General features: G+C 55.0%; 2 protein-coding genes across 2 annotated transcripts in view; one reads left to right on the top strand and one right to left on the bottom strand.

Annotated features, from left to right (window-relative positions):
• CDH23 (cadherin related 23) overlaps positions 1–25164 on the top strand; it is an 86513-nt gene that overhangs the window by 24085 nt on the left and 37264 nt on the right. The window lies entirely within an intron of this gene.
• VSIR (V-set immunoregulatory receptor) lies at positions 242–24871 on the bottom strand. The gene is made up of 7 exons (XM_007167715.2): positions 24665–24871; positions 13496–13921; positions 12687–12743; positions 6451–6558; positions 3187–3214; positions 1696–1892; positions 242–1513 (listed from the first exon to the last, which is right to left on the bottom strand). The coding sequence occupies exons 1-7, from the start codon at positions 24744–24746 to the stop codon at positions 1476–1478; spliced, it is 936 nt and encodes a 311-aa protein (XP_007167777.2). The 5' UTR covers positions 24747–24871; the 3' UTR covers positions 242–1475.

Here is a 25164-nt window from a genome sequence, read left to right as displayed (position 1 = left end):
CAGGCGGGCTTCTCCCTGCCTGCTGGGCCCTTACCCTGGCCTGAAGCCCTGGCTCTCAGCACCCAGGCCTGGCTCAGTAGAGCCAGCGTAGGCTGCTGGCAGATGAATGCCCAGTTGAAATGACGCCCTCCACAGTGCAGTGCCCGGGGCTCCTGTCCAGCTCAAACTTTCTCCTCCTCCTCTCAGGCCCCACCACCCGTTTTCTCCCCACAGTGTACAGAGACCCCTCCCCACTCCTCTCCATGCTTTAAAACTCTTTAATCGAAATTCCACAAAGGATTCCCCTCATATATGTGTATAAAAACAAACTTGGGTCATGCCCTGAAGCGGGAGATGGGAGCAGAGGGTCCAGAGCAGAGTGGGCATAAGACTTTCGAGGGACACGCCCGCCCCTCCCACCCGACAGGATCACGCTGCAGTGAAGGCTCAGCACAGATTGACTGGAACAGAGGACCAAAGACTGGGGAGTGGGGGAAGAGGGCTCCCTGGGCCTCAGGCACCTCGGAAGCAGGGTAGGGATTTAAACCCAGCTCTTACAATCCACCCACAGGTTTTGCACTGTTGCCCAAGTAGTTTTGAATAGCACCCCAAGAGTGTCACAGTTTGAGCAGTACGCTATGTGGTCACCATCTCTCTCGACCGCAGGGAGCAGGCGGCGGAGCCCTCTCCGCTCGCCTTCCCAGCAGGCCCCTGGCTCTCCCCTCCACTCCCATCTGCGGTGGGTGGTGCAACCTCTGGCCTGGTTCCCATTGCCCAAGATGCCAGTTGGCTCACAGTGGCCACTGTGCCGCAGCATATACTTCCCGTTTTGGGGCTTCTGGCCAATGAATTCTGGGAACCAGAGTGCAGGCAGTGGGAGCCCCAGATTTGTGTAACCTGTTGACGGCTCCTCAGAGTTGGCTGGTAGAAGGCAGCTGGGGAAGGCTCCCACGGCCCAGGGTCAGGCAGGCCCAGCCCCAGAGCCTCATGATTACAAAGAGGTTTGACAGATGAGCAGTCTCAGGCGAGATGGGGGAGCTGGGTCCACCACAGTGGGGACGAGTCTCTCCACATCTTGTCCTATGTCTCATGCCTGGAGGGTGGCACTGGGGAGTCTGCCCGGTGCCCATCTCTGCTGTCAGGTCCCAAGGCTTATGTCCCAGGGAGAGAGGCTACCACACAGCTGGCAGTTCTGGGGCTTCTAAGATGGAGGTCACTTGGCATCAGTAGCTGGTGAATTTCAGGTCTCTGGGGTGGGATCCCAGCACCCCACCATCCTCGAGACAGGGGCTGAGCGATCCAACACCTTCTCCCTTCTGCCATGTAGCATCCAGAGAGGCTGAGGGTCTGGCCTTCAGGAGTATTTCAAAGAGTCTGAGCTTAGATCAGGAGGGAAGAAACCAGGTCCAAGGCCAAGGGACCACTCAGAGGGCCAGCCCTAGCTCAAATGCACCTGCCCCAGGCCCAGCCACAACTGCCCACGGCCCCCAGCTGGTCTAGATGGCCTCAGAGTTTGGAGAGTCAGGGACAGGGTCTGCAAAGGAAAGGAGAAGCAGAGTGAAGTGGGGGTTCCTCTGTCCTTCATCCCCCCAACCCCACACCCTGAGGCTGTGAGGACTCCCCAGGGAGGGCGGGGAGTGAGGCCAATGCCCTGCACGCCATGGAGAGGTCATGACCTTGCAGGCCATAGAGCTGTGAGGGAAGAGAAGCACTTACCTAGGGAGGGGAAGAAGACATCCCCGGGGCCTGGTGGAGACAGAGGAGTGTTGGGCTCAGAGAGCAGATGCCGCCCAGACTCAGAAGGCTGCCTCCGGGCCACATAGGTCAGGGGTTGCCTGGGCTTGGTCTCTGGCATCCCATGGGAAGGTGGAGAAATCTCAAAGCCGGGGTTTTCAATTCCTTGAGTGTTGTTGCTAGAGAATCAGAATTGAAGGTCATCCGTGCTGCCTGGGGCTAGGCCTCTGCCCTCCCGCCTGCCTTCCTTCTCTGCTCCCTTCCCCTCACCTGCCTTCCCACCCCAGGCCTCAGCAGCCTCTCCTAGCAGGAAGGGAGGATCCAGGGCCAGAGAGAAAAGGCCATGGGCTGCCCTCCCCACCTGCCCTGAGCTGAGGGCATCTGACCCCAGCTCCACCCTGTGGTCTGACCATCTGCCCCAGGCCCAGGAAGGAAGCCCAGGGTCAGAGGCGCCTCAGGAATCTGGGGACAGGTCTCTCTTTGGTCAGTAGAGTTTATGGCACTAGCACTGAATGTCCCCACAGCTTGTCTTGAGCTGAAGGGAGGCGTTCTTCCTGCTTGGGAGTGGGACAACCTCTGAGGACCCCTCCGACTCTGAGATTCTAGCAGGATCGCTAGCAGGACTTCTTGTGACCTGTCTTGAATATCATCCCTTTCAAACATCAGGGGGGAGCTCTGAATTTGGTGTTGCAGGTACCGGGGCCAAATTTCTAAATGTGGCTCATTCCCAAGCACGCCCTCCGTGCCAGGCTCCATGCCAGCTTCCTGCCCAGAGTGCACCAACACACATTCCCTGTTCACTCTATCCCCAACCTGCCGCCTCCGTCTGAGCCCAGTCAGCCTCTGCCCTTGTAGCCTGACAGCCTTCTCCTTGGGGTGCCCTGCAGGGAGGGGCCACAACTCCAGATGTGCTGGCCTCCTTTGCATGTTTCAGTGTCTGCCTGGGCTCAGCTGCTTCCTCCCCTCCCCCACCCTGGCCTGGCTGACCACTGAGGCCCGAAGGTGGTTGCGTAGTTCATCCAAGCATCCTGGAGCTCAGACTGCTGGGTGAGGGGTGGCAGGGAAAACAGCCAATCGGCACAGATGTGTAGGCTTCAGTGGCAGATGGCAAATGCTCTTCTAACCAGCTGTGCCAGGCAGCTAAACAGGGGCCCTACTGCCCAGAAATATCTCCTTCCTGACAGCTGGCCCAGAGCACAGGGAGGACCAGGGAGGCCACATCTGTGTTCTCAGCCCTGTCGTGGTATAAGCAGTGACCAGAGAGGAGAGGGGAAGAGATCCTGGTGAAGTTGGGAGAATCAGTCTGTCCTGGCTAGAAGGTCCCCCTCCCCCTTAACTGCTGCATAAGGAGTTTGGGTGTAGATGCTGCCCTTCAGAGATGACAGCCCAGGGAAAAGAGACAGCCCGCCAGACTCTGAATCGGGGTGGCACAGCTGCTGGAAGTGTTCTCAGGAAGGTCTCCATGGGCCTTACCTGTCCATCCGCACCAGCTCCTGGGCACCTAGGGACAAACAGACAGAGAAGCTAGTCACAAAGGGAAGGCTTCCCCAGACAGCATCCGTACCCTCACTGGCAGATGCCCCTCGGGGAACGGGAGCAATCCTGGACAGGGCCGTACTCAGCCCTGGATCCCACTTCTGTTCACTCAGGAAGCCCGTATGGCAGGCAGTGCTCTGCGTGTCTACCCAGCAGGTGAGGCCTCAGTGAGCGGCCCATTTTGACCAGTGATAAATGAAATTTGGGCTGTATTTTACAAGTGTCTGGGACAACATTTGTTGCCAGGAAACCAAAGGCAGCCAATGATTTCTCCCATGTCTTAACTTGGTGATGTTAGATATTCATGATCAACCAAAGGCCTGGCTCCTGAATTTGCTGTTTCCTCTTTGGACATTTGTCACGTTCTGGTCGTCAGCCATGATTTACTGGGCAGGAGTGTTGCAAGGTCAGTTCCTAATTAGAGTTCCTGGTCCTCTCTGTCCCATCCTCTGCATTGCCTAATAGGGTGGCTTTCAAGGCAACATCTCTTAGAGGAAACTTAGGGGGCCTGAGACCCTATCACTTCTCAGCCATGCTACTACTTTCTACTCTGCAGCCAAGCTGCTGCCACCCTGCCCCACTGTGCGGGTTCCCCACCCCCCAAACTGGCCACCAACCAGATGCAGTGGCCCCAACTTCCCTCTTTCTTGCAGCTCCCCATGTACTCCCACAGATCCTTCTCGTTTTTTACGAGCTTTGCTGCTGATTACGATGGGGAAACAAGCGGTAGGGGAGGGGCACAACAACAGAACACCCACGGGAAGTTGCACACAAGTTCCTGAAATCTCTGAGGTATCAGAATCATGGCTCCTTGTTTACTGGGTGACTGCGTGGGGCTTCGTGCCGGTTTCTGCGTTCCCGCCCCTCATCCTCTCCTCTGCCCTGGGGACACCGAGTCTCTGATACTAGAGAGGTTGCCACACCCATTGGCCTCTGCAGCACACTGCCTTCCTCAGTGCTCCCAACCCTTTCTCTTTCTTTTTTCCTGAGTTTGGCTCATTCCCAAGCACACTTTCTGTTCCAGGCTCTGTGCCAGGCTCCGTGCCATCATCCTGCCCAAAGCGCACCACACACGCTCCCGTCCACTCTGTCTCCGACCTGCCTCCCCACTGCCCCGCTCCGGGCCACTCGGCCTCTGCCCTGTGGCCACACGCCTGGCATGTCCCAGGTGACTTCTGTTGCCATAATTCCAACAGCTGCTTCTCTAGAGTCTAGATCAAGAAGAATGACCTGAATCTCCACTCCCTCTCCATTTCGTACCTGGTTTCTCTAGCATCGTCCCCTCTGGCATCTCTTGTGTCTGTCTCTAAGCCTTCGACCATGCAAGTCATTTTTTTTTTCTTTTTGGAGAGGACAGAGGACTGGCCTCAAAAGTACTTTTATTAGGAGATAAATGATTGATACCTTCCTGTTACGGCATATATTAAACCTGGGGAAAGGTGCTATGAAGTGGCTGCCCATCACAGAAATGGGGCTCGTTTAGAGTTTCAGAAGACGTGCTCAACGCTGGTCGTGGCACAGCCCTAGCTGGCCCACCGCACCCCCTCGAGCCTTCTTTCAGTGCAATTCTTCAGCACCCAGCTCATCTGTCCCTTCCTCTGCGAAGCCCTCAGTCTGCAAGTGTCCCAGTGCGTGGAATAGGAGATACTGGGGGCTGACCCCGGCTCCCCGTGTCCTCAGGACACCCCACAGTGTTCTGGCCTGGGGATGTCCCCTCTCTGCTTTTCCTTCCTCCAGCCCGGGACAGGGGCAGAGCCTTGGCCAACCCCTCGGGGCCCTGTAAGGAAGGCTGTGCGGCACCAAACAGGGTCAGTAGTGCGCCTCCCCCACCCAACGCCGTCCTCGGCCAGGAATTTGTTTCCCAGTTCCTGTTCCCTGATGGAGACAGCCCTGTGGTCTGGAGTAAGGGGCACAGAAAGCATCTCCTTTGCTGGTAGCCAAGCCTAGCTGAACGTGGCCCCTCCTCGTCCCATTCCCACCTCCGTGGAAGTGCTCCACAGACGGGCAGGAGCTGAGGGCAGCTCTGCAATGATTTCTCTCCCTGGTTGATCCCCTGGGTTCCTCTTTCTGCTCCAACCCCTTTACCCTCCCCCAACCCCAGGGTATTTGTGTAGATAGACTGTGGTGGATTTTGTGAGAGGAATAAGGGCGTCCTGAGAGGAAGGGAGAGGTGGCCACAGCCTCTGAGTGACCCAGTGACAGAGGGACAGAGGGGTGTCAAGTCGTTACAGTCTAGCCGAAGGCGATCAGGTGTAAGCCAAAGCCTTCCTGCAGAGGACGGAGGGGAAGAGGTGGGGGAGGCGAAGCGAGGGCCCACACCCTCCTGCTCTTGGAAGACTGAGACTGGACGAGGCTCATGGGTGGAGTCAAAGGAAGGGCAAGGGGCACTGTCACTCAAAGAGACGGGTGAAAAGGTATTTGTGGTCACAACTTGAAACCTGGCTCCACCACATACTCGCTGTGTGGTTCCTTAAGGGAGTTACTGAACGGCTCTGTGTCTCAGTTTGCTCAGCTGTAAAATGGGGCCAGTGGTAGGACCAAAGTCTTAGAGGGGTTATGAGGAATATGTGAGAGAATGTATATAGCAAGCTTGGCATGGTACCTGGCACAGCAATCCTACTGGTTAGGGGTCATCTGCTGTGACGCACATGCTGACGAGCGTTTTTATTATGTGGTGGGACTACATTCCCTGAAAAGCGTGAGGTGAAAAGCTCTGAGTTTGAGTCTTAGCTCTTCCACTTACTAAGTTATATAACATTTGGTTAGTTATTTAACCCTGCTGATCTTAGGTTTCTCACCTGTTAAAGGGAAGAGTTGAAGCAAGTTATCTCTAAGATCCCTCCCAGTTCTGATAATCCAAAGGTCATTTTGTCCCAACAATTGCTACCAAGACAAGCCTACCCATACATTAAAGCAGGGCCCCAAACAATCTCCAGGTGGTAGCACTTTTATAAACCAATTTCAGCTACTCCGTATGATTATTCATTCATTCAACAGTTATTCATTGAGCGCCAAGGGGCTAGTGGATCCCCTCCTCTCTCCACCATTGAGCCCAGCTCCTTGCAAGGACTGTAGCAGCTCCTGTCTCTTGAAGAGCAGAATTGTGCCTGCCTTTAGCCTTTGCTAATCCCCGTGGCTGAGAGGGGGGCTGGGGCAGGTCACTCACACCCCCACCTAGCCCAGGCGGGCAGGGATACTCACGGCGGTTGGAGGCCACCTGCCTTTGCTTGTAGACCAGGAGCAGGATGAGGGGGAGGCAGAGGATGCCCACGATGCAGGCGCTCGTAGCCAGGGCAGCAGCCGTGATGCCTGAAAGGACAGAGGCGGCCAAGGTGAGGCCCCGTTCCCACTGCACCTCCTGAGGGGAAACTGAGGCCCAGAGAGGGAAGGCCTGGCAACAGGGGGACCCAGGCCCCACAGCCAGACCCTCACTGACTTGCAGAGGCACGGAAGGTCTGGGGACCCCAGGGGGGCCAGAGCACCAGAAATCAGGCCAGGCACTTACAGCTGAGGCAGCTCAAGCGGGGAAAGAGAAGGGTCCTCATCCCAGCCCACTGGGAACAGCTCGACCACCCTGGGTGACACGTTGCTCCCTGAAAAGGGAGAGCAGGCCCTTCATAGACCTCATGCCACAGAGTTCAAGGTCAGAAGGAGCCCGAGAGATGAAAAACTTTTGGAAATAGATAGCGGTGATAATTGCACAACATTGAGAGCATAATTAATGTCACTGAATCAAACACTTAAAAATGATTAAAATGGCAATTTTTATGTTATATATGTTTTATCTCAATGAAAAATAAATGAATAAAAAGCCCTACTTATCCCCGGAGAGACTCCTTGGCTCCAGGATGGGGGCCTCTAAACTGATCTCACATGTACAATTCACGGGGAAAAATCTTGGGGCAGGAACTAGGGAAATGTGAATCCTTGTCCAACATTTAAATTTTTTTAAACTTTCTAAATTACACACAGAAAAAATTTACAAGTTAAAAAAAAATTCAAAAGTTTCTTCCTCCCCCTCTACCCAGGCCCCCACCAAAGACATAATCACTGTCAGTTTTTTTGTGTATAGTCTAGATACATTCTCCGCATGTAGAGCATATATGGGATCACGTGACAAGTGCTTTTCCCACTTAGCACAGCTTAGACACCTCTCTGTACTGGCACAGAGATCTACCTTATTCTGCCTAGGGCTTTATCACGTGGCTCACCCAAAATTTATTGAAACAGTCCCCTACTGGTGTGTATGTAGGTTTCTTCCATTTTCAACATAACTAATAAAGTAGCAATGAACTTCTTGTGTAGGCATCTTTGCTCACTTGGGCAAGTACATCCGTACATAAAACCCTAGTAGTGAAAGTGCTGAGCCAAAGAGTAAGTGTATTTTCTTTTAGCCTATTGCTAAATTGTCCTCTAAAAAAAACTTGTACTGCTTCACGATCCCATCAACAGCATGGGAGGTTTGATTTATTTCAGTCCATCTGCTGACTCCAGGAGTTTGGCTGGGAACAGACGTGCCCTCAGAACCACAACCAGTGTAAATGCATTTCCTTCCCAGTTTTAGCCCTTCCCTCTGACAGAAAAACCATGGGCTGGGATACCTTGTCACAGCGTCAGCTTGGCTCCAGGGAGCTTTGGGGAGGTGAACGGGCTCAATGTTGCCTTTGCACTACTTACTTGGGAATAAAGGCTGTTTTTATCTCATTGTATTGCTGAACAACCTGACGGTGTAAACAAGCTTTCAGGGCGTTTGTTCAGACCTCAGAAGAGAACAAGCTGTTTTCAGGCGCTTTAGAAGTACCCACTGGTACAGGAACAGTTGCTGTGCTGTTACAAAGACAAGTTCGACTCCACATTAAAGCAGGTTCCCCACAGATCTTAGCGAGGCTGCACTTTGACGTAGAGTACTGAAAGTTAAATGTTCTATAATTCAGACATTCAAGTATCTCTAAACCCCATCACAGGACCTTATTTTGGGCACTGAGAAACCGGCTGCACAGCGCTCTTCTCTGGTCGTCAAAGCAGGTCTCCTCCAGACTGGTACTAGGCAGCATTTGGTGTAGTCAGTCAGTGATCACTGAGTCCAGCTCCCTGTTGGCTGTGGGTGGCTTGGCCCAGCCTCTACCTGACTCCTGTCCCCAAGCAAAGACTCCCTCTCTTCGGCCCCTCTAGGGGATCAGGACTTGGTTTCCTTACAGCCTGGCCTGGGAGTTGAGGCTAGGGCCAGGGGGCAGGGTTTGGGGAGAGTTCTGTGGGCCAGTTGCCCTCCGACACCATGGGCTCCTCTGCAGAGCACAGCCGCGCCACAGCTCCCCAGCCCTCCCGCTACGTGTGGCCAGTACCTGGGGGTGAGGTCGGGGGGTCCTGCTCTGTAGCCATCCAGAGCCAGACTCATGCTTAGAAGGTGATCAGGCACCGGCAGAGGCACCTGCCTAGCCAGCAGCAAGCAGTGTGCCAGGCACTTACACAGCGGGGTGGGATGGGAGGGGCCCAGCCTGCTCAGCGATTCTCTGTCCAGGGCCTGCCAGTAGTACCCCGAGGGTGTTTATGGAGGAGGGGGGAGTTCAGCAGAGCTGCCTGGTTCCAGGGACGGGGCTGGACGAAAGTAAACCATACACCTGCTGTGTTGGGGGGTGAGGAGGTTGCTTCTCAGGGAGATGGGCTGCCCAGCCCCCTTCCCCAGGTTCAGTGAAAAACCACAGCCCCCCAGCAACTCGGGGCTCCTGGGCTCCTTGGATACCACCTTCCTCCGCCCCACTCCTCTCTTACCACCTCCCCTGCCACCTCAAGCTGCTGTGAGCATTCAGAGGATTTCATAGACCAACTACCCTCTTCCTCCCCAGAGATAATGCTAGGAGACTGGCGCTGCAGTCAGAGAAGGGAAACTCAAAGAGCTTCTTGGCTGGAAGCACCATTAACTGATCAGGTACCAAGGCTGGCTGGGGGGTGGGGGGGGGCACCTGTCTTACAGCAGGAACTGGGATCTTTCCAAAGGCAAGTGGCAGTGGAGGGCAGTACCCAGCGGTCAGCCCTGGGGCCTACTAAGCACATGGGTCACCAGGCAAATGTTTCGAACTGTTAGAAAACAGGATATGTGTCCACTGTCTGCTGCCATCTACTTGCCATCCTGCCTTGGCACAGGGGAATGGATGAGATGACTTGGGAAGCCAGGCCTAGAATTCCACATTAGAAGTAATAGTAGCCAACACATACACAGCACTTACTCCGTGCCAGGCATGGTTCTTAGCGCTTTCTTTACACGGAGTACCTCATTTTAGCCTCGTAACAACCTGGAAAGTATGATGATAACTGTCATCCCCATTCTACAGATGAGAAAACTGAGGCACAGGGAGGTTAAGCAACTTGGCTGATTTCAGGATCTGTGCTCTTACCCCCTTTACCACACTGCCTTTCACTAGAATGGACTCAGGTTGCAACTATGGCCGATACAGTACTTAATTTTTTTTTAATTAGTTGCCAACATTTTAAAATTCAGAGAGTTCATGTAAAATCTGGACTTCTGACTTTGCTTGAAAATTCAGTGGCTCTGGCAACCCTGGGCCCCCTTCCTGGCACGTGGCGGTTGGAACTGCAACTACAGACTGGCAGCTGGGTGCTCACCACAGTCTCTACCCCTCCCTACTGTCATACCCACCAGCTCCCTGGCCCTGCGGGCATTTAGTTTTTGAGCCCTGACTCAGCACCTTAGATAACACAGGGTGCCTCCCTGTTAGTTGGAAAGGGAGACGCTTGCTCGCATCGCTCAGTGGACACACGACATCGCTCAGTGGACACACGATACCCGGAGAACGGAAGCACTGTCCAAAGCCCGCACACCCCACCCAAAAGCATAGCCGGGTTTCTCTTCATCTGAGACCACTTCCGCCTTAGTGCCAAAACTCCACCACAGCTGTAGTCTGCAGACCTCCAGAACCAAGGGCCTGGAAGGGGATCGAAAGGGGACTCCAGAGATCATTGACGCTATCTCCCTGCCCTTGACGCCGAGACAGAAGCAAACATGTCCCTTTGGCCTTTAAGTAGCCAATGCCCTGTAGACAGTAGTTCAGGGAAGCAGGGACCAGAGTGAGGCTGCACATCCCACGACTGGAGAGGAGGAAAATGTCAAAACCTGAGAGGAGAGGTGCCCAGCAAAGGAAGCCTGACCCTTAACAGTCAAGTTCAAGGTTCTGCCTCACCCTTGGGCTCTCATCAGCCAGACTCCTGGAATTTCCCAGGTGACTCCTGTTCCCTTAATTCCAGCAGCTGCTTCTCTAGAGTCTAGATCAAGAAAAACGACCCAGATCTGCACTCCCTCTCCATTTCACACCTGGTTTCTCTAGCACCATCCCCTCTGGCATCTCTTGTCTCTGTCTCCAAGACTTAACTCATACAGCTAATTTTCAGAAAACAAGTGTTGACAGAGGGGAAGGCCCCAGTGCTCAGGCAGGGTTTGCACACTGAGAATCAGGCACCCTGGCTTCTCCTCTTGGCTCTGGGAGACTGGGAACAAGTCCCTTCACCCGTCTGAACTTCGGTTTCTCCATCTGTGAAATGGCGGCGGTGGCGGAGGTGTTTCTGCGGGAGCAGAAGTGGGACTGGGGGTTTGCTCAGAGTGGAAGGGGCGATGGGGAAGTAAACACTCAGGGACCCCGCCACGTGAGGCTCACCCTGTCCTGTGCACAGCACGCGTGTGCGCACAGTCATGAGGCTGCTGCATGGGAAGGGAGGGGCTGCTCGGGGTGGGGGGCCCCCTTTCCACCCTCCCCAGGGAGCTGCCAGTGGAGGAAGTGAGGAGGGCAGCGGCTTGGTGCCGAGGCCACACATGAGCTCTGCGGTGTGCAGGAAGAGGGGCTTGTTCTTAGTTCCATGTGGGTCTAACTCAGACCCAGCTGTGTGTTCTAATTTTGTTCCTGGCTGGTCCATTTGTTGCTTCAAAAAAAATGAGTAATTCGAATAGAAAGTCACCACAGCCTTTGAGTGGGGGCTTGGCCGGGGCTGTAGCTGAGCGGTTCCCATTCCTGGCTTCAGTTTTGGTGTATGTCCTCCTGGAGGGCAGGGAGGAGGCCTGCACTTTTGTGTCTCCAGGGCCTAGGCGGGGTCTGGTCCACACTGGATGCCTGATAAATACTAAGAGAGAGAAGGCTGAGGAAGCCAAGACCCCCTCCTCTCAGAAGATGGGGGTGTCCCTAAGATGTCCCCCCTTTGCCTGCTGTCTCCAAGCTGCTGGGCATTCTCGCCTGGCCTCCTAGTGCCCAGGTACCTCTTTTTTTTTTTTTTTAATTATTTTATTTATTTATTTTTGGCTGCATTGGGTCTTCGTTGCTGTGCGCAGGCTTTCTCTAGTTGTGGCGAGCGGGGGCTACTCTTCGTTGTGGTGTGTGGGCTTATTGCAGTGGCTTTTCTTGTTGCGGAGCATGGGCTCTAGGCACGCAGGCTTCAGTAGTTGTGGCACATGGGCTCAGTAGTTGTGGCTCGTGGGCTCTAGAGCGCAGGTTCAGTAGTTGTGGCGCACGGGCTTAGTTGCTCTGCGGCACGTGGGATCTTCCCGGACCAGGGATCAAACCCATGTCCTCTGCATTGGCAGGCAGATTCTCAACCACTGCGCCACCAGGGAAGCCCCGGGCACCTCTTGAAGCAGTGTCCCCATCCCCTGTAGGGCACCTCTGGGCAAATGCCAGGGGGCTGACTGACACCCACCACACTGTGTGTCCAGTCTCCTACCCCGACGTGGGAAGAAGGTGATGTGAGCAGTCCCAGCTGCACTTCCCTTGTCAGCTGTGTGAATTGAGGCAGTTACATCTCTTCTCTGGGCCTCCATTTCCATGTATGTAAAGTGAAGTTGGTGACGCCTATTTCACAGGGTTCTTATAAGAAGCCACTGAGATACCAGTACTTGGAAGGACTTAGCACAGTCCTGGCACATAGTAGGGGCTCTAGAAAAGGTGGTTCTGTTCCCCTTCCTGAGCCTCTCCTTCCTCCCTCCCCACACAGAACAAGGAGATTTTAAATAGTTGAGTCCAAGCCAGGAGGACCCCCACCACAGCCCTCCAACCTTTGCCTGTGGCAGAGGGCTAGTGGGCAGGAGCCGTGCCCACTGAAAACAAGCTCGGCAGCCTGTGGCACCCAGTACCTGTCGTGAGGGCACTTGGCCAAAGGTCACTGCCGGGGCACAGCCCCACTCAGAGAGTCGGGAGCTGGGACTCCAGGAGCCACCTTCCTCAGGCTTTGGGCCTTGGAAGGGGCATGGGCTTCTGGGGGCTGCAGCGCAGTGGCTCAGGTGAAGGAGGAAACAAAAGGGAGAGGCAGCAGCAAAGGAGGAGGAAGGGGGGTTCCGTGGGCTTGGGGTGATGAGGTCAGAGTTCAGAATGAGGTCTGGGTCCAGGATGAGGACAGAGGAGAACAGAGAACCCAGAAGAGCCAAGAGGGTGGTTCCTTACTTTCACTCTCCTTGGAGGAGGGTGGGTGCACAATGCACTTGGATGGTGCTTCTTCGCCTGTGGGAGCAGAGAGAAGGGTCATTAGGTGGGCGTCAGACCCAGGAGGCCAGGAAGACTTGTCCAGGCTGGCATGCCCCCCCTCCTGTCACAGGTACTCAGGCTAGTGTCCCCTTGGCAACATTGGCCCAGCTGCGCACACACACACAGACACGCACACACACACAGACACACACGCACACACAGAGACATATTTTCACTGCACAGCTAGGCATGCCCTGCCCATTGTCATGACATATGACAGCCTCAGGGGCATGTCGATACCTGCCCACACCCACACCTCTATCTAGTCTACCGCCCCTCGCCTTCTCACCTAGACACACGCACACACACACACACACACACACACACACTCGCCTAACTCACACCCCAGGTGTGAGCCATGGAACTGTGGTGAGCAGTCACACTCCCAGCCCAAGTTCATACACCCCCTCCCGTTAAAAAGTCCCACTGTCATAAACACCCCCTCCCGTTAAAAAGTCCCACTGTCATAAACAGAGCCACGTACGCCCTTCTGTCCATCACACCCAGCTACCCAGAGAGACGTGCACAGCTCCACACACCGTGCCACCCCTGTAGTGCCAGCACCACCCATACAGAATCACACGGCCTCCGGCACAGTGTCGCACCATCAGATGCACGGCGCCACCCCACATCACGCTGTCCTCCTCTCTGCTCACCCTCCCAGACAAGCACAGGCACCATCCCCAGAGTGACCCCCACCCCAGCTGTCCCCCAGAGGCAGCCCTCACCTCTCTGCACCTGCAGCTCCATGGCTCCGTAGAGCCGCTGCTCCGAGTGGTGGTGCCTGATCTCCACCACCAGGCAGCAGTAGAGGCCGCCGTCCAGCAGGGTCAGGTTGCGCATGGTGATGGTGAAGTTGCCGTGGTGGTCAGAGGCCGACTCCAGCCCGTGGCGCTGGGCCAGATCCTGGCTGGTGTTGGCCTGGTGGCCGCTGTGGTGCAGGTGAAGGTCCTGGAACGTGAGGTTGCGGATGGGCCGGCGCTCCGAGCAGGCCTGCACCTCACCCCGCGAGCTGCGGTACCAGGTCTTGTAGAAGGTCACGTCGTGCCCTTTGGCCAGGGGGCCCAAGAGTCTGCAGGTGAGAGTGACGTTCTGTCCCTCGGGACACACATACAGGGAATACGGCGTGGCGACCTGGAATGCTGCCACCAGACCTGCTCAGAGAGACGAGAGCCTGTCACCCGCCTGAGCCGGCACTACTCCCAGTGCCCCTAGAGTAGGGAAGAACCTTGGTCTGGGGCTTCAAAGATGCGGGTTCCCCAGCCACAAGCTCCGGGCAAGTCAGCTGACCTCCCCAAGCCTCAGCTTCTTCTTTAGTTCATGAACCCGGCTCCGTCCCAAGCTGTGTGGGAGGAGCCGCAGGAGCTTCCCCGGGTGTAGCTGGATGAGGCATAGGAGAGACTCCAGGCAGGCAGCAGACTGGGCCCGGCCAGCGTGTGTCCCTCTCCCAGGTGGCACATGTGCTCCAGCCCCAGCTCCCATCCCCCTACTGCAGGCACCATGGCTCTGCCCACACCTGGCCCCTGGCACTTCCAGCTTCCATGCCCAGTGCCGTCGGGTGGGAAGCAGGGCGAGGAGGGGAAGGCTGTTTGGGAAAAGCAGCGCTTTGCCCTTGACGGCCCCTCTGGGGGCCATCGGCTCCTGGGCTGGCCTTGCCTCCGCGCCTCCTCATCAGTGAGCACTAATAGAGCGTCTACCCGCGTGAGGCCTGTGCCGGGTGCTACATCTCACCTGGATGCTGAAGATGTGGCCTCTCCAGGGGCTTATGGCCTAGCTGGGTAGACAAGTCCGGCCTCTTGACAAAATAAGCCCATAGGCTAAAGGGCAAACCCGTACCAGCCTTCAGGGCTCTTGGAGAAAAGAGGACACGACCTTCCTGGGGATGGTCAGGAGACTTGTTAAAGGAAGGAGGGTCTTTGGGGCAGATGGACAGAGAGGATTCCAGCAAGTGGAAGGTGGTAGGGAAACAGGAAAACCCAAGGTGTCTAAGGGTCAAGGACAGGCAATGCAGAAAAGGTCATCTCATCCAGTCACCTGCCTGCCACCCAGGCTTCTTAGAAATATTTTCTAGTTCATTTTGTTTTCAATAAGCAAATGAAGCCATGCCCTGGTCCTCTTTATCCTACCCCAGTCTCCCAGCATTTAACCAGGTTCACCCCCCAAAGCACTGGCCCTTAAAAACAGAAAATTCTGTCTAGCTATGAGCCTCAGTTTCCTCACGTGTGCAATGAGGAAAATATTAGCTACAAGAGGCTTGTGAGAGGACAGAATGAGGACAAGAGGAGAACACGGGATGTGAGCTCTTGTGCCCCCTGCAGACATAGGAGGGATAGCCATAGTTATTAGACGCTAGTGATATTTTGATTTTAATTGGCTAAAATCAGGGGCTGTTGTGGGCAGACAGGGAAGGAGAACCCTGTAAATATGTACAGGATCAAAATGGATATGTCCTTTCCATTGCCGTTGCCTGAACCCAAGATAACAACACGACTTCTTCCTCCAGATGCCCCGTTCCTATTTTACAGCCCACCCCCCTCTCCCCTCACCTGGCAGAGCTGAAAGCCTGGCCCCGTCAGGAGAAAGGCAGCCTGGTGTAGCTTTGGAATTAGCCCACCCTGCATTGGAGTCCAACAGCTGAGAGTTACATAGACTCTGAGCCTCGGACTCCTCACTATAAAACATAGAAGTGAAACAGCTACCTGCCAGAGTTGAGGCAGAATTACAGATAATTTACATGAAATGCTCTGAAGGTTGGTGCTTGATACCTGGGAAAGATAGGTCTCTAACTCATTTCTGCAATTCAAGAGACGTTAGGACATTAAGAGTGAAAACAGTTCTGCACGATAGAATGGAGAAGCCAGAGTCAGATTCTCTCCCACTAAGGTGTGAATGACTGGTAACAGCTGTGGTCCAATCTTGGCACGCCTGCATATTTAAAGCAGAGTGTGAGGAGGCAGCAAAGCCATGGCCCCAAAGAATATGTCTGCAAGGGTGGAGTTTTAAGCCCCAGAAGGTAAAAAGGACACACACACACCAGAGCCTCCCACTCACAGCACCCACATGTGAGAGGGAGCCATGTCTGGGAGCCCCAGATTTTTGGAAAGTCATTGCCGAGGTAAGCAGGGATTTCAGAACTTCTTTAGCGAGATGCTGATCTCCCTTTCCAGCAGAAATATAGAAGCCCAGAAAGGGAAAGTGGTTTGCCTGAAGTTCCAGAGGGTATAAACTCAGAACCTAGAGCATGGGGGCTTCAGGTAAAGCAGGATCTAGTTAGAACTAGAAGAAGGAATAGCATGGGCATGTCTAACAACCCAGTAAGGTAGGTGTTATTTTTATTCCTGTTTCACCAGTAAGGAAACTAAGGCACAGAGATGTTAAGTAACTCACCAAAGTTCACACAGCAAATAAGTACTATAGTCAAAATTAAACTCAGGCACTTAGACTCTGTACTGAAAGAAACAATTTCAGAAACTGGCAGCCCACCAGCCATACTCAGCCTTCAAACATATGTTATTTGACCTTCAAAGTACTTTACTCTTTTTTTTTTTTTCTTTTTTTGAGATTGCCAAAATTTAAAGACCGGGAATTTGATATGAAAATTCCGACTTCTAGCTTCTCTTTGAGAATCAGTAAATTAACACTAAACCAGCTTTCCTATGAGGCAGTCGTCAACTGGAGCTGAGCAGCAGCCTCCTTTGTAGATGGGACACTGGTGTTCTAGCTTGCTGCAGTCCCTTCTACTCCCTCACTTTCCACCTGGCCTGCTTCATTCCCTCACCACGAATGTCCCATGGACATCTGAGTTTCTGATCCATGAGTGTGGGTCCTTCGTGTAACCAGGGAGAGATTCTACTCCCCAAGCCCACTGTTCTACAGATGAAACCCTCAGGCTCAGAGAGGAAATGATCCACCCAAGGTCCCCAGTGGAAGCCTGACTGCCAAATTTTGGCTGTGCCAGTAAATGGAAGTGGGGAGTAGCTACAGAAAGGACCCTCTAAGGAAGAATAAAAACCCACCCAGAGAGTGGACCCTGGCTTATTTCTGCCCTCTACTCCCCCTTTCCCCAGCAGGCCACAAGGCAGCTCCCAGCAGCATCTCTCCCAGCTGGTAACTGGTTTCCCCTTTTCCCAACATTATCTTCAGCCCCAGGACTATCGCCAAGGGCGAGAGCCGAATCCAGATCCAGCAGCATTTGCAGAAGCACACACACACCTTGGGGGTCACGGGGAAGCTGGCTCAGTAGAGGCCAGGGCCGCAGGTCTGGGGTGGGCAGAGGCAGACGCGAGAAGTGGAGCACAGAGCTGAGCAGGGTGGGGACTGCTGAGTGGACAGAGGTGTGGACGGGTTGGGGCCAAGATGTGGCAAGACTGAGGCTAGCTTGTGGGCAGGGTAGGTGGGGGCAGGACGGAAGCAAGCAGCAGGGCCTCCAGTGGGGCACCAGCCCAGGGCCTCCAGCAGGATGTCAGGCCCAGAGACCCCTGGGTCCAAGCAGTGGTGTTAATGACTGCAGAATTGCCCAGGAAGCGGTGGAGAGGGGATTTTCAGCCCGAGGAGCGATTTCGTTGAAGACCCACAGTGGGGACACAGAGAACTGGGGTTCCGAGACAGAGTTGGGGAGGGGGCATTGCTCAATCCCTTACACCCCACATGCCCCAGAAGGACCTCTTCCCCTTTTAGAAAAAGGAGAAGCTACCCTGGGCTTCAGGTTTGGGCGTGGGTGAGAGTGTTCAGTTTGAGCAAAAGGGCCAGACGGGAGTGGGCTGGGCATCTACGGGTTTGTCCTGGGGGGAGAGAAAACATCTTGTTTGTGGTGTCTGAGATTGCAGCTGGGACAACGCCCACGGGCAGCCTGTCCTTAGGAGGACTCAAGGGCACGGCGTTAGGGAAAACAGCACACGTGCCCCATGTCTTCCATGACTGCGTGCGCAGCACGTGTGTTATCAGGGGCTATATATAGCCCAGCTGGAATTATAATTATTTGGCCGGAGGATGTTGCTTATTGTCAGGAGCAGATCCTTCTGGACACCTGGGGCATTGTCGGAGACTGGGGAGGAAGGCCCCTGGCTCCAGGGTGGCCGAGAGCATGTGGGACAGGAAAAGGCCCCCAGCCCTGGGCTGAGCCTGTGCCCATGTGGGAACCATCCATCATTGTGCTGTTCTTGGGGCCCTGCACCACCGCCCCCAGCCCCCACCTGCTGCTGGGTAAGATGGCAGAAACACCTGGAGGAAGAATGCTGTGATCCCGGGAAATGTGAGGTCTCAGGATTAAAACTCTGGCCTGGGCAGGCAGATCCCTGGGCCCCAATCCCCACTTAGCCATGCCCTTACTGTGTGCCTTTGGGCAGGTCCCATCCTTCTCTGGGCCTCCCTTTCTTCCTCCTATCTGGAGAGACTCCCCGCATTCCTAGGCCCCTTCCAGCTCTGAAACCCTGTGGCAGGTGAGAAGGGCTGTCTTAGGGCAGAGGAAGGAGGCAAGAATGGGCTACAAAGGTGATCACGGGCATTTATGAGCCCCTCTTACAGGTTAGGACTTGCTGAGCACTTTATACTTGTTTAATTCTCATAACGCCCCTGATGTAGGTCTCATTATCCCCATTTTAAAGATGAGGAAATCAAATCAGAAGTCAAGCGATTTGCCCAAGGCCACACAGCCCTACATGGCTGAACTGAGACCCACACCCTGGACAAGCCAGCACTACAGGCAGCAAGAGCCCTCCACCCCTCCAGCGGGTGGGGCTGACACCTCGTCCTCCAGCCACTCAGAGCGTAAACTGACCTCCGGTTGACTTCTGTGCTCTCCACGCAGCCAGCCTTGCTCTGCCTCAGACCCAAACCGAAAACATCATTCTTTCATTCCACAAATATTTACTAAGGTCCCAACATGAGCCAAGCCCAAGGCAGAGAGGCCATGGGGGTGCAGAGTTCCCTAAGGGACTTCCGCTCAGAATTTAGCCCTGCTTCTGCCACTTTCTAGCAGTGGGACCCTCAGCCACAGAGGGGCTCAGCCTCTTGTAAAAGCCCCAGTGTAGAGGAAAGGAGGTCTTGTTTAGCTTCATCTCAGGATGCTAGTTTTTTGTGACCTCTTTCCCTCCATAAGGTTTCACCTGGTGAAACCCTGTGGGTGTGCATGGGATGGGTGTGTGTGGGTGTAGACAGGCCTGTGTATTTACCCTGACCCGGCATGAGCTTAGTCCACAGTCGCCAAGGCAACGCCCCAGCCTTTGGAGGTGGGTCCCTGGCTTGATTAGTCAGGCCTAGGAGGCCCCACCCAAAGAGCTGAACTCTGTCCGGCTGCTAGGGGCTGTAAGCAAACAGTTACTGATGGCCTGCTATTGCTGGCCCTGTGCTAGATGCAGAAGGCCAGGTCCTTGCCCTCAGAGGGGGCCCCAGACAGACATGGACCTCGTCTCCAGCTCCCTGCCAGACCCTGTCCTCCAGGACAGTCCATGGAGGGTATAAGGAAAGGCTAGGCTCTGTCTTTATCAAGATGGAGAGCACAGAGGGCAAGAGGCAAGGACCAATCAGAACTGGTCCTGATTCCAGTGCTAAGCTCCAGGAAGTACCTCCGGGACAAAGGGCTGAGGGCCCAAAGCCGGCAGGTCCACCCATGGGGCTCCGTGGCCAGTGAGGACAAAGGGCATCTCAGATGTGTTTATTGATACCTGCTCCTGCAGGAAGTGTCCATTCACATTGGACCAAGGAGTCTGGGAAGGGGAAGCCAGGCTCTATCGGAGGAAGCGGCACTTCCAGCACATTGGGAAAGCATCAGTGCATCTGGGGCTGGAGGCTGTTGGCCAGCACACCTCCCCAGGGAGGGCCTGGGCGGTTGGCCAGAGCCGCACCAGTGGATGCGTCTCTGGATGACTCGTTCCTCAGCTCTCCCAGGCCCTCCCTGAGGACAACTGTATGCAGCCCAGACTACCAGCTCCAGCCAGCTACCCTCAAGATCCTGTGCTGTGAAGACTTCCTAAGGTTCAGATTCAAATCTCTTTGTGCCCTACCCTCAGTGCAGGAGGCTCGGTGGTAATGGTATAGTAGCAGGCTCTTAACTCTGTGCCAGGCATCATTCTAATCACTTTTATATGGAGTATCTTATTGAATCCTCCCTCCCTATAAAGTAGGTACTATTATCGTCTCCACTTTGCAGACGAGGAAACTGAAGCACAGAGAGGTTAAGTAACTTGTACAGAGTCTCATGAATAGCAAGTGGTGGTGCCAGGATGTGAACCCAGGCCATCTCGCTCCAGAGGTCTGGGGTGTAGAAGTAGCCAGGGATTGACCAGAGGCCCCACCTCCTTCCTGCAGATGGGCAGGCTGACCTGGCCCGTGAGGCTGCAGGTTCCCTCTCCCACCCTCTCTGTAGTTGTTGGGAGAGCCAGTTGGCCCCAGCACGGGGAGAGGACCCAGCTAGAGCCACTGTATTTATTTGGGGAAGGCAACGGGGACTGGGAGAATTGGGGCCTGGAAGAAGCCCAGAAAGGCCTGCTGACCCTGTCCTGGCCTCTTAGGATGAGCACTGCCATCTCTCCCTTCTTCCAGGAGAGCTGAACTGTCCCCTGCCCCCAGCTGCCACTCCTCACAGTGGTGAGTTTTCTTTTTCAATGGAGAGGAGCTGACGGCATCTACAGCATAGGTAGTTTTACTTTCAGTTTTATGGCATTAAATAACACTGAATCACACAGAGAGAAGGTTATTCCCTTTTCAATTCTCTTTCAGTCCTGATAACATCAAAGAGAAAGTCCCAGTTTGATGCCAGTGTGTCTTCAAAACATCTCTATTATGTGCTAAGCTCTTCTTTTTTTTTTTCTTGCAAGGTACAGCAGGCTTGGAGCCTTCCCCAGGCTATAGTTTCCAACTAGAATTTACCTTATTTGGTTTTCCTATTATGTACTTTTATGATTTTGTTCTATTTATGGCAAGTGACACTGGCTTTCCATTTATGGCAGTGATACAAAGTTTCCTTTTAAAATCTATTTACTTAAGTCAAAGAATGAGTAGATTTAAAGAGGGTACATATGATGATGGGCAGACACTGTAGAAATCCCCAAAGTGGTGAACAAATGGACTGAAGGTCAGGAAACACCATCATGGAATTACTCTTCCGAAGTGAGTGGTCAGCGCTGCCGAGACCCTGTTACCCAGCCTGACCAGGGCTCAGATAAAGGCGGAGTGTGCGTTTGTGGTCCCACAGTAAGTGAACAGCAGAGACAGGGCTTGACCCCCGGTCCCCATGGGAAGTAAGATCTTATGGAGAAAGGTTAAGGGACTAGGCTGGCTCAGTCAGGAGCAGAGCCACTTCATGACTGAGTTACTGATGGACACAATGGTGGCCATTGTCTTTCTCTCTGGGGATGGTCAGCCAAAGTAAACAGGCTGAATGTTAAGCTCAGTTGCAAGAAAGACCCCAATAAGACAAGGAAACCCTGAGCCCGGCTTGCCTTGAAGTGGCAAAGTCCCCATCTCTGGGGAACTGTAAGAGGAGAATCTACAGGCACCTCTATGGGCATTACAGACTGTTAGTGTGTAGAGGTGCTACAGAGGGCTGGGCCCAGCACTTCAGACCTCCAGGATTCTAGAGAGTCCTGTCCCAGTGAAACCAGTCAATGCCTTCCCATGCTCTAGGCGCTCTACCAGACCCTGCAGGAAGCAAGGAGCTAAGATGGTAAACCAATGGCATGTGGCCTCCAAAAGCCAAGAGGCAGAATAATACTATACAGCCAGAGTTCACCAGGTGCCAGGCACTATGTTATGCCAGGCTCTGTGTTACGTGTGCACCGAAAATTCACAGCAGCCCTCTGAGGGCGGCGCTGTCATCATCCCTATGGGAGAGATGACAGAACTTGCTCACGGATGCTGAGTAACTTGTGCAAAGTGACAGAGCAGTAAAGGACCATCTTGGGATTTGAACGGAGCTCTGATTGACTCCCCAAGCCAGACTGTTAAGTGACAGGGTTGAACGGGAAGCCCTGGCATGCAGGGCACACAACTCCAGGTCCCTTCCATTCTCACACAGGGTGGCATCAGGAAGCCCTTGGGCATGCCCGCGCTGCTGCTAAGGGGATCCGAGGGTCCATCAGAAGCTTCACCGCAGCTCCCTGGTACACCCTCCCCTGGTGAGGCCAGACTGCTCCTGGATGAACGGTTGGCTTAAAACCTGGCACCTCAAACTCAGTCTTTGGGGCTTGGTCAATGCTGGTGAGGGGTCACTGCCAGTATACCCGATGGGCACCAAGGACCCCTCTCTTCCTCTCTTCTTTCCCTCTGTCTGCTTGGGCCTAAGACCCCATGTGTGTGTGCATATAGGGAGGTGGTGTTCCAGCAGTGTATCTCCCACCTGGGCCACACTCTCCTACGGAGGTCAGGCCCCAGCAGGGAACCTTTGCCCTACTTGGGGGAAAGAGAAAGCAACCAGCCCAGCTCAGCAAGGGGGTCCCCGGTATTGCTGCGTACCCCTGGCATTGGGTAGAGGCTCCATTATGCCCATGGGCTGGCCTCAAGCCTGCTTCTCTCCACCTCAGGGCCTCTGGGCAGCAGACTGTGGATTTCCTAAGAGCTGATCATTGCTGCGTCAGAGGCTTGCACCACTGGGTTACTCAACAAGGCCCTGCAACCCTGCTTGCCATACAGGGGAAGATGGGCTCTCACCTCCCCAGCCCCAGTGCGCCTCCATGGGCTAGTCCCAGAGTTTGGGACTCTTGGGTCAGCCTGTGAGGACATGGCAGGAACAATAACTTCCACAGGTCCTGGGGAAGAAGAGGCTCTGCCACCCTTGGGGTCTGCTGGGTCCTGGCTCCCTAGGTGCCTCCCTCCACCCATTTCAACCTGGGTCAGGCGCAGGAAAGGGGTATCTGCAACTTTTCCTAGGCTCCTGAGCGCCATTATCACCACCACCATTCTCCATGGTGCTGGCCCAGCCCCAAGAGCTAGAGAACAAACAGGTCTGCACTAGCCACCTCCATCTCACCTTCCCAAAGCATCAAGGCTTTGACAGTGAGCAATCCTGCCCAGGGCCACCCAGCACCCCAGCAGGCCGGTGAGCAGGTCTTTCCAACTCAGAGACCCTCCGGACCATGTCTGCAACCAGGCCTCCCCATCTCTTATCCCCCCTGTTGCACACTGTACTGGGTAGCAGCTTGAATATTCATTAGCACACCCATATTACAGTTAGGAATACTGAGTCCCAGAGCAGTTCAAAACTAAGAGAATTCTCCTGACTCCTTTCAGTGGAAAGCTGCTTCAGACCCTAATTATCTCCTTGAGCTGGGTCCAGGAAGAGATGGAGTACCAAGCTGTTTAAGTAGCCAAGACCTCTGGGGGTGAAGCCTCCTGGCTGTAGAGACAATATGGAGTGAGGGGCTCTGAGCCTCTCTGCTACTGGCTCTGTGCAAGCTGGCTCTCTATGCCCGAGTTCTCTGGAACTCAGTTTCCCAAACTGGGGCTGCTGAACAGAGAGCAGCTCAGCCAGAGGAGGACAGGGTAGGGGTAAGAAAACTGAAGGGCCTCTTGGGGTCACTTGGAAAGGATGGGGCAGGGCAGGCGGTCTGTAGTGGGTGGGATGCTGGCCGTCCTGCCTGCCACCATCCCCTGCTCCTTTGGGAAGCCATGTCTGCCATGAGCCATGGCCTTGGTGCCGAGACGGCTCCCCCACCCCCTTTGGCTCTTCCTGGGGAGCATCCAGTTCAGGGCTTAGGCATCTCTGTCTGTGGGGTGTGGGCTCCCTCCTCCTTATAGGAGGCCCAGGCCAGCCTCCCAGCGCTGAGATACCATGCTGCCTGCAGGCTCCCCCGTTTCTGAGGTGTTTTCCAGGTTCTCTCAGAACCCTCCTCTTGCTCTTCCCCTGCCTTCCCCTTCCTCCTCTTCTTCTGACTCACCCACTGGGTCCCTTGCCAAGCTCCCCACCTCCCTCCTGCCTCCCTCTGACTCCCTGCGTGACTCACACTTTCCCTGAGCCTTCCCAGAGAAAAAGTTTAAAGTTTAGTTCCATAGGCTGCCTGCCGGCCCCCTCTTCCCTCAAGATCCAACTGCTTAAGTCCTGGACAGGCAAGAAGCAGGGGCCAGGCTGTGGGTACTGGGACCTTTGCCCCCCACTCAAGGAGCCCCTGTGTCCTGACCAGGATACCACCTAGAGTTGTGACAGTCTGGACTTTGGAAGGGGAAAGTGACACCTCCCTATGTATGGCTTCTGTGTTTGAGCTGAGGAAACTGAGGCCCGAAAGATACTATAAGTTATCCAAGGACCTAGAAGGGGCTCACAGCCAAGCTGGGAAATGTCCCACATTCTCCCCAGTGCATGCCCTACACCAGTCCCTGAGCTGCAGCTTTGCTAGGATGCTGGGAATCAGCTGACCACTCAACTCTCAGCCATCAGACCCTCAGGATAAGGAGCAGAGGGCACCCATGTCCAGCTGTGGACCAGTGCCTGCACTGACTAGTGCCCACCAAGGCTCAACCAAGAGTGTCACCAGGGTACAGGACACTGGCTGAGAGTATACAACTTCGGCGCCTTGTGAGATCCTGGGGCCCTGAGGTGGGGCAGGGAGACGCCACAGGTGTCAAAAGCCAGTGGCATCCACTAGAACACATTGGGCTGTCTCCACCGTGTTTATCTCCTGTTCTGCAGAAGGTACTCGTGCCCGGGCTCTCTGGGTTGGGAAGGGCTGGACAGGCAGCTGCTTGGGCAGCTGTCGGCATACACGTGTGCCCACCACCCAGCCAGGGCACTTGGCAGAGAGCCGCCGCCCCTGCCAAGCCGTCCTAGCGGCCTCCCTGCCGCGGGTGGGGTCACGGCAGGCTGAAAGGGGCTCCCAGCGCGCCCGCATCTGACCTGGGACCCGCCACCCTGCCCCGCTGTGCTCTCCCGTTGCTCCTCCCCAGCACCCAGGCTCCACCGACCTTACCTCGGGAGGCAGCCAGGAAGAAGGCGAGGAGCACAGGCCCCCAGCGCCAGCTGCCAGCCTCCGGGACTGGGGGGGCGCCCATGTCGCCGTCGGGCAGAGCTGCGTCTGGCGCAGCCGGGCCGGAGCGGAGCCCGGGGGCGCGCAGGGGGCACTCCTGGTTCGCAGGGAGCGGACGGGACGCGGCCGGCGGGGAAACCTCCGCGCGAGTGAGCGCAGAGCAAGTGAGCGCGGCCGGCAGCCCGAGAGCCGCCCGCTCCCAGGGGCCCACAGCGCCCCCGGGCGGCCAAGGCTGGGGCGCTGCCTCTCCAAGGGCCCCCGCGGGAGGGGCTTCCCGCTGACTCGCACCCGGCTGGCCTTGGAGGTGAGGGAGCCAGTCAGTACGCCAAGAGTCAGCGCCACTTGATCGCCCGTTTGAAGCCTTTTCTTCTCTCCCCCATTACTCTTTGCAGAGGATTAATATTGTTGTAAAGCCTGAGAAGTACATCTGCGTCTAACTTAGC

The sequence above is a fragment of the Balaenoptera acutorostrata genome, chromosome 16, assembly GCF_949987535.1.
Source record: "Balaenoptera acutorostrata chromosome 16, mBalAcu1.1, whole genome shotgun sequence".
NCBI lineage: Eukaryota > Metazoa > Chordata > Mammalia > Artiodactyla > Balaenopteridae > Balaenoptera > Balaenoptera acutorostrata.
This window is presented reverse-complemented; position numbering and strand designations above follow the sequence as displayed.